General features: G+C 37.9%; 1 protein-coding gene and 2 long non-coding RNA genes across 3 annotated transcripts in view; all 3 read left to right on the top strand.

Moving 5' to 3' along the window:
- Positions 1-2,012, top strand: LOC106948364 (uncharacterized). Its single transcript, XR_001425153.1, has 5 exons — positions 1-58; positions 160-228; positions 433-528; positions 613-641; positions 933-2,012. It is a non-coding gene; the product is annotated as an uncharacterized LOC106948364 (long non-coding RNA).
- A 1,315-nt stretch (positions 2,013-3,327) lies between these two features.
- On the top strand, positions 3,328-6,902 carry LOC106948366 (uncharacterized). Its single transcript, XR_001425154.1, has 8 exons — positions 3,328-3,462; positions 3,671-3,994; positions 4,121-4,387; positions 4,483-4,777; positions 4,868-4,896; positions 5,155-5,211; positions 5,439-5,504; positions 6,128-6,902. It is a non-coding gene; the product is annotated as an uncharacterized LOC106948366 (long non-coding RNA).
- A 422-nt stretch (positions 6,903-7,324) lies between these two features.
- Positions 7,325-12,441, top strand: part of btbd9 (BTB (POZ) domain containing 9) — an 11,579-nt gene continuing 6,462 nt past the window's right edge. The window contains exons 1-8 of the mRNA XM_015034005.1: positions 7,325-7,514; positions 7,817-8,025; positions 9,137-9,500; positions 10,004-10,271; positions 10,346-10,565; positions 10,768-10,887; positions 11,799-11,908; positions 12,022-12,211. Of these exons, the coding sequence (XP_014889491.1) occupies positions 7,841-8,025; positions 9,137-9,500; positions 10,004-10,271; positions 10,346-10,565; positions 10,768-10,887; positions 11,799-11,908; positions 12,022-12,211 (1,457 nt within the window). The 5' untranslated portion in view covers positions 7,325-7,514; positions 7,817-7,840. The remainder of the gene's footprint in view (positions 7,515-7,816; positions 8,026-9,136; positions 9,501-10,003; positions 10,272-10,345; positions 10,566-10,767; positions 10,888-11,798; positions 11,909-12,021; positions 12,212-12,441) is intronic.

The raw sequence follows: 12,441 nt of genomic DNA on the forward strand, positions 1-12,441 counted from the left end.
TGTGAAGTAAAGACAGAAAATAAAGTTCAGCTTTTTACCTTCAGCTCTCGTCCATCAGGTGAGAAATTATGACAAATAGTTTAAAGGCTCTTCTAGATATTTTAATTATATAAAGAAAATATCTATAAAAAATATTGTTGGGTTATGTTCTCTTTTTAGAAAAAGACAAAACTACCCCATCAGCAGTTACAACTATAACAGACAAAACATCAGTCTGTAGAGACGGAGGTACAAACAAACCGTTTGCTGAAAATATGGAACAAAGTGAGTCTTAAATGATCATTTAATGACATTTTTAAACAAATAAAGTTTATTAGTTTTAAATATTGCAGTTTTAGGTCTTCCATTGTAGTTTGCATTCATGCAGTTTTTACATTAACTGATTTTGCACCAATCAAAGTTGTTCCAGTTTCTCTGCTTGTCTCTGATCAGAACCTGCAGACTGGTGGAGGTTCCTCTCTGGTTCTGTGGGTTTAGCTGCTCTGATAGCAGCTGTTGTGATCATCAGCATCTGGACCAGAACTAAAGGTCAGAGTATCAACAGATCATTGTGAAAACTGGACAAACAGGAAGGGTCTTCAGAAAAGTTTAATATTTGTTCTTCTGTTTTAGGGAGGAAAACACATCTGGATGAAAACGCTGTGAGTTTTTAAACTAAATGTGAATAATTTGTTTTCCTGCAGAGTAAATTAAATGTGATCTAAGTAAATGTATCTGCCAGGACGATGTGAGGAGCTGGAGTTTATTAGTGCCTGAGAAACGTTAATCATGCAGAAACTACCTGAATTAAAACACCAGCTTGATTTAGCCATAATTTCAAAGAGATAAAATCTGATCTTAGTGCTAAATTAATAGTAAACTGATCATATATTTCCACTACATTGATCTTTTTTAAATGTCAGATGTTAATATGTTGTTTGTGTTTCTCTCAGGTGTGTCATGATGAAGATGAAGCTGCACTGAACTATGAAAACACCAGAACTTCTTCAGTTTGATCCTCCTGCTTTTCTCCGACTCAGCAGATCTAGAAAGTAAACATCAGCAGGTTTATCTGTTTTAATGTTATCTGTTGTAATAAAAACTGCTTCATTTTAAATATGTCAGAATAAGCGTAAGAAGAATTTAATGAGCAGATTATTTTTCAGATAAAATATCAATTTTGTTAATAGATAATTCAAAAAATGAGTTATTTCCTGGTTTATTCTGCAGAGCATCATGAATTGATGATGTCATCCTGATGAGTAAAGCGGTAACTGAACAGTGTGGAGGATCATCCTTCTCCATGCTGAGTTTGTGATGTATGAGGTTGAAGAAGTCAGTGAGTTGAATTCATGAAGTCCATTTATTAAAACCAAAATACAGCTGGTCCATAGTTCATGTTATCCTTAAGAACAAAATGGCGTCAAACAAAAGTTTTCCATTTGTTAGCCTCTTTCTAAGCTACGCCCTAAAAACGGCGTCCCTAGTGTGTCATAACCTTTAACCTCAGCTTTGAGGGCGTTTCCTAACATGTCATTTCCTTTAGTTTTAGCTTTGCAACTAGCTAAAAGAGAAGAAAACGCAGAATTATTTATTCTCAACAGGAACATATTTACTGCCACCTAGAGTCAGATTTACATCGTCGCTTTGCATCAGGTTCATCAGTTGGTTTATCATCCAGAGATCAGAAGTTTCCCTGAGCTCCAGGAGGGATAGTTATAGATCCGCTATAGATTTCCACAGAATGTCGAGTGTAAACATTTGTCCTTTTAATTTGCCTTAAGCTGTCAGCATTTGGTGCATGATGTAATATGTTATGCAAATGTTTTTAAATTCATTTGCTTTGCTTTTATTACTCAAAATGAGACATGATGCTGCCATTACCATGCATAGTTAATCATAAATGTTCTGTTTTTATCTACTTCTTGGTCTGTTCGCACATTCCTGCTGAAAAATGTAGACAAAACTTTTCCAGAGGTTCAAAACTCACTTTTTTAATAATTTTTAGATTATTTTTTTTCTTTATGTGTGAAGCAGCTGAAATGACTTGTATTGTGAATTTATATTTTGTTAATAAACTGAACTTATTTAAGATGGACGTGTCTTTAATTTGTAGATTTGGTTCTTTATTGACGTCTGATCAACCTTAACCTGTTGGTGAGTTAAACAGAACTGATCATTACTTTACAGATAATTTGTCAAAATGTTTGGTGATATCGATCTAATTTTTTATCTTGAAATTTAGACCATATTTAGTTTTAAACTTAACATCGATGAATTACCAGTCGCAGCTTTAGATGCACTAAATGGATGCATGATGCTGCAGAGACTGAAGTCATTTTATCACATTCAGAGCTGCTGCTTCTGTCACCACATTCCCATGAAAATACTTCCTGTTTTAATAAACTGAACTGACGTAAGATGGATGGGTCAGAGCTCTGCTGCTTCTGTCACCACATTCCCATGAAAATACTTCCTGTTTTAATGAGCACAGACAGAAGGAGGGCAGAAAACTTCCGATCTGCATGAATCCACCCCAAGTTATCACACCAGAATATTTCCTATCTTCTGCATCAACACAAAATGTAGCAGAGCAGTAAACTTACAAAATAATGTTATTTTTAACATTGACACTCAACAAATTGGGTAAAATGAAATCAATTGTTACACATTTTTGAACCACATATATGGTTCCTGTTCCTGTTTTCAAAGAATGGCTCCACTTTTTCACGTTACACCATGGGAGTCGAGTTACATTAACAATTTGAAGACTGAAATCTTATTAGTATTTACTGATTGGTATTTTTACTCTTTATGTAACAGTTTTATTTATTTGCATTATACTTTTTTAATTCTGCAAAACATTTTACATGAAAGTTTAAAATGTAAATGCTTCTTATTATATAGTATTTGCTCATATTGAACAGTAGGGGGCGCCAGCTACTTTGGTTGTCCCCAACATGATTTCTGTTCAGAAATGTTAAAAATCAGTAATTAGTGTATCAGTAGATATATTCAGTAAGATGTTTAATGCATTTTAGCATTAAAACACTTCTTCATTAACCTTTTCTTAAACCTTTGAGTAAATATTATCTTAATATGGACGTTTTGATCAATGTTTCCTACATCCATTATTTTTGTCATTAATCCACAATAAGATCATGTCCAGTTAGATGACTCTCATCATCTAATTTTGTAGTAAATTTGTTGCATTTCAGTGTCTTAAACACGGAAACTGGTTTCAAAATGAAGGCTGCAGAAACTGACCAAACATTTCTACATTAAACCACCAGCTGGGTGTGAAGCATCACAGCCTCCATGATGAAGCTAAAACCTAAAAAGTACAGGAAGTAGAAACATCGTGGTTCAAGAGCTCCAGTTCTCACTGAGGTTCAGGAAGCAGAGAGACGATGAAGCAGAGAGGAGCCATGGAGGATTCAATGTGGAGGAAAATGTTTCTGTTTTTCATCCTGCAGTTTACAGGTGAGACTCTGAACAACTTCTGTTTACTAAAGTCTCTTCATTTCAACATTAACGTAACTGATTCATCGATGCCTCATGTTGGTAGTTTCATAAAGCAGAACCTGAGTTTAACTTCCTGTTGATAATCTGGTTCTAGAAGATGTGAAATGTCTCTACAGTTTTTCTTTATTCATATTTTTATGTGAATATTTCTGCTTCATGTCATCAGGAGCTCTCAGCCAACATCCCTTACTCTCCTTCACTGTCAGAGCTGGAGATGACGTCACTTTGTCTTGTGAAAATGTGATCAAGACTCACAGTAACTGTGACACAACAACCTGGAACTACAATAGTCAAAGACAATTAACTGTAGAGTTAGTTGCTCATGGGCAGGTTAAGAATATCAGATCAGACAGACTGAGTGTTTCTGCAAACTGTTCTCTGGTTGTAAAGAAAGTCACAGATGAGGATGTTGGTTTGTACACCTGCAGACAGTTTGTATCAGGAAGACAGACAGGTTCAGATGCTTCAGTTCATCTTTCTCTCGTTCGCTGTGAGTATTATAAAATATTTTCATCTTCAGCTTTAAGCACCAACAACCTGCTGACAGCAGAATCATGATGATTTCATAATCTGAATTAACCAGTTACTCTGCTTTTCTGTTTCAAATCCTCCTCAGTGACAGAACAAGAGGACCAGAACAGAGTGACTTTAACCTGCTCTGTGGTGACAGATGGACCATGTAAACACTCAGTGAAGTGGTTGGTTAGTGGTAACAATGTGGATAAAGACAACAAAGATTTTACAGAATCATCATCTTCCTGCTCGGCTGCTGTCGCCTTCCAGACGTCTCATTACATTTACCAGTCAAGGTTTAACACGTTCAAATGTGAAGTAAAGACAGAAAATAAAGTTCAGCTTTTTACCTTCAGCTCTCGTCCATCAGGTGAGAAATTATGACAGTTAAAAGTCTCTTGAAAATATATTAATTACATAAAAAAAATTTCTAAGAAGCATTGTTCACTTATGCTCCATTTTTAGAGAAAGACAAAACAACAACCACCTCAGCAGTTACAACTAAACCAGACGAAACATCATTCATCCCAATGACAGATGGAGTCACTCCAACACGTCCTCTAGATGTGGAACAAAGAAAGTTTTACTTGTTCACATTTAGTGTTGCTTTTAATCACAAATTAACCTCAGAATGATTCTTTAAATACTTTTATTGACATTTCGCTTTTCCCATCAGGTTTTCTGTGGTTGTACATCACTCTGCCTCTGGTTCTACTGGCCTTGATAATAACTCTGTTCATCCTGTTAAAGAGAACTAGAGGTGATTTTTGAAGTCCAAGACATTCAGTTAAACTGAATTTAACTTCTGAATAAACTTAAGAGGCTAATCTGAAACCTTTTTCATTTTTAGGCCACAAAGCTAAACAAACTTCCAGTGACGTGAGTTTAAAAAATGTTCTTGTTTTAAATGTGTTTTACTTTATAAAATGTAAAAGAAGAGGCAATTATAGGAAGTTTGTAGCAGATAAACATGAAGCTGATTATTATCTTGTTTATCCAAATTTGTGCATCGAATAAAAGCAGCAACTTTGCCGCAGGATATTTGACGTCTGAATTTAGTTGCACTTTGGTTGTAAAATATCTCAAATAACATTTTGAAAAGCTGACCCAGATTAATCTGACTCTATGTTTCTACAGGGTGTAACTCTTAGACCTGCAGAGACTCAATCTGCCTCTGAAAATCAGCAACATGAGGTAAATAACAGCTTCGCTTGTTCCCTAAAATGTATGTAAATGCTGCTCATTGTAGAAGATTGTTTAAAAATAAAGTTGAAGTTTCTGTGAGCTGCTGTGTGACAGAAAAAAGGAAAATGTCAAACGAGAAGTAAAACGAGAGCTATCTTGAGATAAGCCACACCGTTTTGGAGAAGTAACATGTCTGCATGCATCACTTGTTCCTGAGCGGTTCTCACTCTCTGCAGGTTGATCCGGAAAATGGAGTTTTCTACGCCTCCATCAGCTACACCAAGAAGTCCCACAGCAGCAGGGTAACATGTCTCTGTTCTTCATTCTAACTTGTGAGGAGCTGGTAGTTCTTCAACCAGCATAAAAATGTTTATTTGACTAACTTTTACTCAGAGCAACTGGATAAATCAGAGCAAATCAGTGAAAATCTGAGAAGGAAAAAGTGGATTTACAAAATTTGAGAAAGTTTGTTGATCATTCTACAGGCTCTGAGATCTCCATTGCAAACATTACAGTGGTCCAAAAAAATCCACTAAACCGGTATTTTAATAGTTAAATTAGACCAATTTAACACTCCTAAGAAGGCTTTCCCAATTTAAACTCTACTGAAAGTTAAGAAATGAGCTCAAAAGTTTAGCCTGAAGTAGAAAACCAACTTTTTAAGGAAATTCACCAGTTTTGATAAGAATGTGGTCAGTTATACAGAAAGGTGCATATTTGACCATGTGCATCTTGCATAAGAGACCATTTAACCTAAAAGTATACGCAGAGTCTGTATGCATTTAGAATGTGTGAATTTATTTATCCTGTGTTATTCAAAGTTATTGTAGGTCTTGTTTTAGTTTAGAAATTCATTGGCAACATAAATGTGATGGGTGTATGCAAACTTCTGACCAGAGCTGCTTCTTCTTTTCTGTTTCTGCAGGATAAAAATGATGATGAAGATGAAGCTGTGACATACAGCACCATGAAAACTCAGTCCATAGATCCCAGCAGCCTCTATGCTTCCATCAAGAAACCAAGCAAACAGTCTGAGGTCCCATAGCTAAATGCTAGATTTACTGTTACAGGCGTGCATTGTTGGAAAAAAAGGGAAATGTCTCATTATTAATTTAGATAACTGCATAAAAGAATGAAAACAATGTACATTGCACTTGTTTAGCTGTGATATGGTTAATTACTATGACTTATTAACCAAGCTTTGCAATGTTTGTTTTGTTTTAAATTCCAATTTCAAACTGAAAACCAGGAATTTTATTTTGCAGGTTCAGTGTTTAATATTTATTTATTTTTTCATTTTTATCTGAGTATTTATCTGAGACTGAATAAATGGATGTGATATAATTAGTATAGTATTATAAATGACTCCGTCCAGCAGAGTAACTGAGATGTGGAACTGTAAAAGTCATAACTACCACTGTTATTTTGAAGCTGGACAAAAAAGGAGAACAGCTCTTTAACCCCCAAGTTGTGTTTTCTTACAGTTATATTTCTTAAAAGAAACCACCAATTTAGAGAAGTAGATGTGTGAAAACAGGAAAGAGACGTTTTGAGAGCTAAAGTTTGCACAGGAACTCATTTGTTTAAACATTTATTGATGATCCTTGTAAGGGACTGATGATTGGTATGATTTTTAGAGAAGTAATTTTATTTTCTGCTAGAATAGTTACAGGTTTCCAGATAATAAAGCTCATTTCTTACATCGTGTTTGTGTGATGCCACCTGCTGGTGAAATGTGAATAAAGTTTACATGTGAAGGGGTGTGTATTAATGCCTTGGGCTTTACATTATATACTGTTTTTGTCCATAAAATTTAAGAAAAAGTTAAGCTCTCCGTTTTTATTGTATTTGTATATATGTTTAATAAAGAAGACAACAAAATTCTGTTGACTAATTTTTATGACTGGAGAATGTACAAAAGATAAATAAACCATAAAATGCAATGAAGAAAATTTTATATACAACATATATAAACTATCATAGAAACTGAAGAACAGGTGAACTTGATTTTAAAATGGATGAGAAAAGATAAATCAAGCTGTTGTTTGGTCAGGCTCCTGTTGTCTCCTTTTCAGATTTGATGTGTAAAACGTTCTCCAATCCACGAGGTGGCGCTGCGGTTTATGTTCAAACTGGGGCAGGAACCGGAAGTTTTCCTCCGTGGTAACAGTATCAATTTCCAGTGTTGTGATGTCGGCCGAACCTTGAATTTTTGCTGGGTTTTATTTTTCTTTCAAATCGCGAATAATTAACTCCGTCTTTATTTATCAAAGCAGCTGAAAACACAACCGGAAGTGGCTGTTAGTAGTTCGGTAAGTTTTAAACGCAGAATTACATTATCAAACGATCCTGGTGATCAGTTAGCCGTTTGTTAGCGGCTACAAACCGGCACAGTCTATAAAATATCACTTTCTTGTGTTTAATATTTTACATGTGTTAACATATATGAACTGTTAGATAAAACATTTGTTGTTTAATCACATATTTCTTGCTGAACCGCCGAGTTCTGTGTTGTTAGCATGTAGCATGCTAACGGTGGGAGGTTCCAGAAAAGGTCTCGTCTGCTTTAGGTTTCAGTCACTGGGTTGGTTTGCATGTATGCTCTGTGTGTCAGATGTGTCTGGGGAAACCTTAGACCATGAGCAACAGTCACCCTCTGCGGCCTCTGGCCTCCGTGTCGGAGATCGACCACATCCACCTGCTGTCGGAGCAGCTCGGAGTTCTGGTGGTGGGAGAGGAGTACAGCGACGTCACCTTCGTTGTGGAGGGGAAGAGATTCCCGGCGCACCGGGTCATCCTGGCTGCTCGATGCCACTACTTCAGGTATCAGTTCAGGTTCATCGGTCCTGCTGTTTTTCTAAGGGATCTCTGCAACTGGAGGGCTTTAATTAAACTTCTGAAATAGTTTTCTATAAAAATAAAGTATATTTGTTTTGAAATAATCATGTTGTTTATTGTCCCTTCTTGCCCTGACACACATTATGTTGCTGACATGTCATTATCCACCAATTTAAATCGAATAGATTCAAATTTAATTCTGAAAAAGCATAGCTACAACTAAAACATTTTCACTAGCATTTAATTCAGTTAAAAATATTGATTATCCCAAATGAAAATTAATTTTTTATCGTACCATCCAAGGATATGCAAAAATTAGTTGTGGATGGTGATGCTGTGGGCTGAAGTGATTTCCAGTAGCAGTCAGTCTTACAACTAATCTGAATATACCTCTGACTGAAGACTGACTGTTACAACATGCTAACAGGTCAATTTCAGGGCAGCAGAGATGATATTCCTCAGTAACATGTCCTGGATGAAACCATCAGTTCTTGGCCAGCACTGCTAATCCACCTCATTTGCTTTTGACGCTCCTCTTTAAATCTCTGTCTGGCTGTTTGGTTAGAATGGCGGGCAGAGAGATGTTGGAGTAGGGGGATATGATCCATGCCCATTTTGATGAGAGGTTTTGAACTTTCTCTGGTTGTTAAAACCATTGTTGTCATGACTGTGCATCAAAAAAAGCAATGTCTCAACCAAACTTCTCAGTCTAACAGGTCTACTCCAACATGCTGCCATTATGAGCAGTGTAGTTCTATATAGAATAGACATTACATGAATACCCACCCTTCATATACTTGGTGTACAGCTAAATTATTTAGAAATATCTGGTTCCAGTTTTAATTTCTAGACATAAATAAATAAATCTCAGCTTATTGAAGGTGATCTTTTTTTTTCCTGCACATTAAAATGATTATATTGTTTTGGACATAAATGGTCATCATAATCTATGATGATCATGCACCATGATTCTGTTCTAATCAATCTTGTTCCTTCTGCTTTTAAGAATTAATTTCCCTGTCTAGCCTTCTGCATCTATCAGTTAAATACCTACTGTTAAATGTAGTTATCTCTCTGATCTCTGTGGCTGCTTCAGGGCCTTGCTGTACGGTGGGATGAAGGAGTCCCAGCCCCAGGCTGAGGTTTGTTTGGAGGAGACCCGGGCCGAAGCGTTCTCCATGCTGCTGAACTACCTGTACACGGGCCGGGCCAGCCTCAGTTCTGCCCGGGAAGAGGTGCTGCTGGACTTCCTGGGCTTGGCTCACCGCTACGGCCTGCAGCCTCTGGAGGATTCCACCTGCGAGTTCCTGCGCACCATCCTGCACATCAACAACGTGTGTCTGGTGTTCGACGTGGCCAGCCTGTACTGTCTGAGCGCGCTCAACGAGGCCTGCTGCGCGTACATGGACAGACACGCGCCAGAGGTTCTCAACTCTGACGGCTTTCTGTCGCTCTCCAAGGTAACATGATGGAGCTCATTACTCTCTGCTGCTGTCCAGAGAAAACATTCATACAAGCTGTGTAGGTCCATTTAACATTTTTGTTTGTATTTTAGAATAATCTGCTCTGATTGTTCTTTCTTATGTCATTATTTATCTGAAAAGTTCCAACATTATGACAGGTTATCTCTACGACTCATTTTTATTATTTGATTTTATTCCTGTCCTATAAAACAATACATTTTACAGTTTGACGTAATATTAAAAGCAAAGTTGTAGGGCTGCAGCTAACAATTAATTGATTATTCTGTCCGTTATTTTGACAATCGGATAAAAAATTGGCATATTCTGCTGAGTTTTAATTTAACAGCTTAAGTTTATTTTATACAATATTTAAAGGACATTAAAATACATAAACATTAATCGATTCCTAAATTAGTTAATGATTATTTCAGTCATTGGTCATCCTATCAGTTCTGTTGGCTTTTTAAATCCCACCTGTGCTTCATTTGAATGTCCTCCAGGTGGCGCTGCTTACTGTGGTCCGTCGGGACTCGTTTGCTGCCAGTGAGAAGGAGATCTTCCAGGCTCTGTGCCGGTGGTGCCAGCAGCACGAGGACGGGGTGGACACACAGGAAGTGATGTCAGCAGTGCGTCTTCCGCTCATGACTCTGACGGAGATGCTGAACGTTGTGCGGCCATCCGGCCTGGTGAGCCCTGACGACCTGCTGGACGCCATAAAGAGCCGCTCAGAGAGCCGCAACATGGACCTGAACTACCGGGGAATGCTCAGTGAGTTCTGCTCTGACCGGACCCGCAGAGCGGCTTCAGCCTTTCTACATCACTGTCTCTGTGTCTGATCCCAGTCCCAGAGGAGAACATCGCCACCATGAAGCACGGAGCGCAGGTGGTCAAAGGAGAGCTGAAGTCGGCTCTGCTGGACGGAGACACCCAGAACTACGACCTGGACCACGGCTTCTCCAGACACCCCATCGAGGAGGACGGTCGCTCCGGCATCCAGGTCAAACTGGGCCAGCCGTCCATCATCAACCACATCCGGCTGCTGCTGTGGGACAGAGACAGCCGGTGAGACGGCCTGCATCAACAAAAGAAGTTCAACTCTGGCTGATAACTGTTGCTTTTAGAAATGTTACATGATGTAGTTCATCTAGAACATCTGTTGAGTTGGAGGCACTGACTGATTTAACTGATTACATCCTCATTCTAAAGACATTTAAACCAGTTTTCAGTAAATCTAACCAGTAGGATATGACATTGATTGTTTCAGGTCGTACTCGTACTACATCGAGGTTTCCATGGATGAGCTGGACTGGGTGCGGGTCATCGACCACTCCAAGTACCTCTGCAGATCGTGGCAGAATCTGTACTTCACACCACGAGTTTGCAGGTAAATTAAACTTTTATATTTCTCCTGGTTCAGTTCCTGTTCCAGTTCCACTCACATATATTAGTGAAAAAACAAAAACAATCAATTTAGGCTTGAGTTGCATTTTTGTTATAATTGTAATTAAGTTTAATCTTTAGTTATTTGCTTTTATGTAACTTCTAACCTGTTAATCAGTTATTTCATAATGTTGTTTAACTGGGAGTCGCCGTGGGAACCGAACAGCTGTTTCAGGAACTAGCTTCAGTTGTGATGGATGCAAACAAACATGATGAGATAACTCATTCACAGCCTTTATATGCATGTTGCTGCAAACAGTTAGCTTCAGCAGTGATGCTGTTAATTGTATAAAAACAGATTGACTTCATTACGACAGGATGTATAAGGGAGTTTATGTATAAATGTTTGAGTTTGGACTTTTTCATGTGCAGATTTAATGTTTGTGGCATTTGGAGGTTTAAACTTTTTCTCTTGTTGCTTGAAAACTTTACAAAGTTATGCAGAGTTGTAAAAGATCTCTGTTAAACATGATTTTGTGTCTGTGTTCATATTTCTACATTGAAAAAGATGCATATGAGCTCATTTTATTGTTAGATAGATCCTGATTCACTGTGTTAAAATGTTAGAGAAATAAAAAAAAACAAGAACATTTTAATATTTTGGAATTTCTATTGTCTAATTTTTTGTTAACAGCTGGTTATCTCACTCAAAATAAATGTATTTAGAAATTAAAAGTGATTTATGTCCTCTTAAAGGGCATAAAAATTAAAAATGTTGCTCATCCTCTGTAGCATCATTGAACTTGAACCAAAATCTCTGTGATTTATTTTAGTCTCCTGGTTTTTTGTTGTTGTTTTCTTCTCTTCAGATATTGGATGTTTTTCTGATTAGATTTTTTTTTCTTGTGTCTGCAGATATGTCCGCATCGTTGGGACACACAACACGGTCAACAAGGTGTTTCACCTTGTAGCTTTTGAATGCATGTTCACTAACCGACCATATACGCTGGAGAACGGCCTTGTGGGTAAGTTTGTGGCTGATGTCTTGTTTTATATTATTTGGTTTCATGCGTTAGGACCGTAACGTTCCTCTGTGAAATCACTGGACTCAAACGTCACATCCTCCCACTGTTCCCAGTTCCCAGTGAGAACGTCGCCACCATCGCAGCCTGTGCCAGTGTGATCGAGGGGGTGAGCCGCAGCAGAAATGCTCTGCTGAACGGCGACACTCGGAACTACGACTGGGACTCGGGCTACACGTGTCATCAGCTGGGCTCCGGAGCCATCGTCATCCAGCTGGCCCAGCCCTACTCCATCGGATCCTTAAGGTCAGTTATGGGTCGGGTCCCGGTCAGGTTCCAACACCGTGTGAAACGGTTCCACTGTCAGAGACACACTTTATCCTACTGTTCCTGTGGTAGGAGTTAACATTGCTTTTCTGTTTCTAACTAAAGGGAATCAGGTCAAGGTTTTTTTTTTTTTTTTTTTTTTTTTTTATTTTTGGGAAAAAAAAAGTATTTAAAAAAATAGGTTTTTTTCCTCCACCCCCTTTTTTTTT

The sequence above is a fragment of the Poecilia latipinna genome, unplaced genomic scaffold (assembly GCF_001443285.1).
Source record: "Poecilia latipinna isolate Pla-1442-1.1 unplaced genomic scaffold, P_latipinna-1.0 Scaffold284, whole genome shotgun sequence".
Classification (NCBI taxonomy): domain Eukaryota; kingdom Metazoa; phylum Chordata; class Actinopteri; order Cyprinodontiformes; family Poeciliidae; genus Poecilia; species Poecilia latipinna.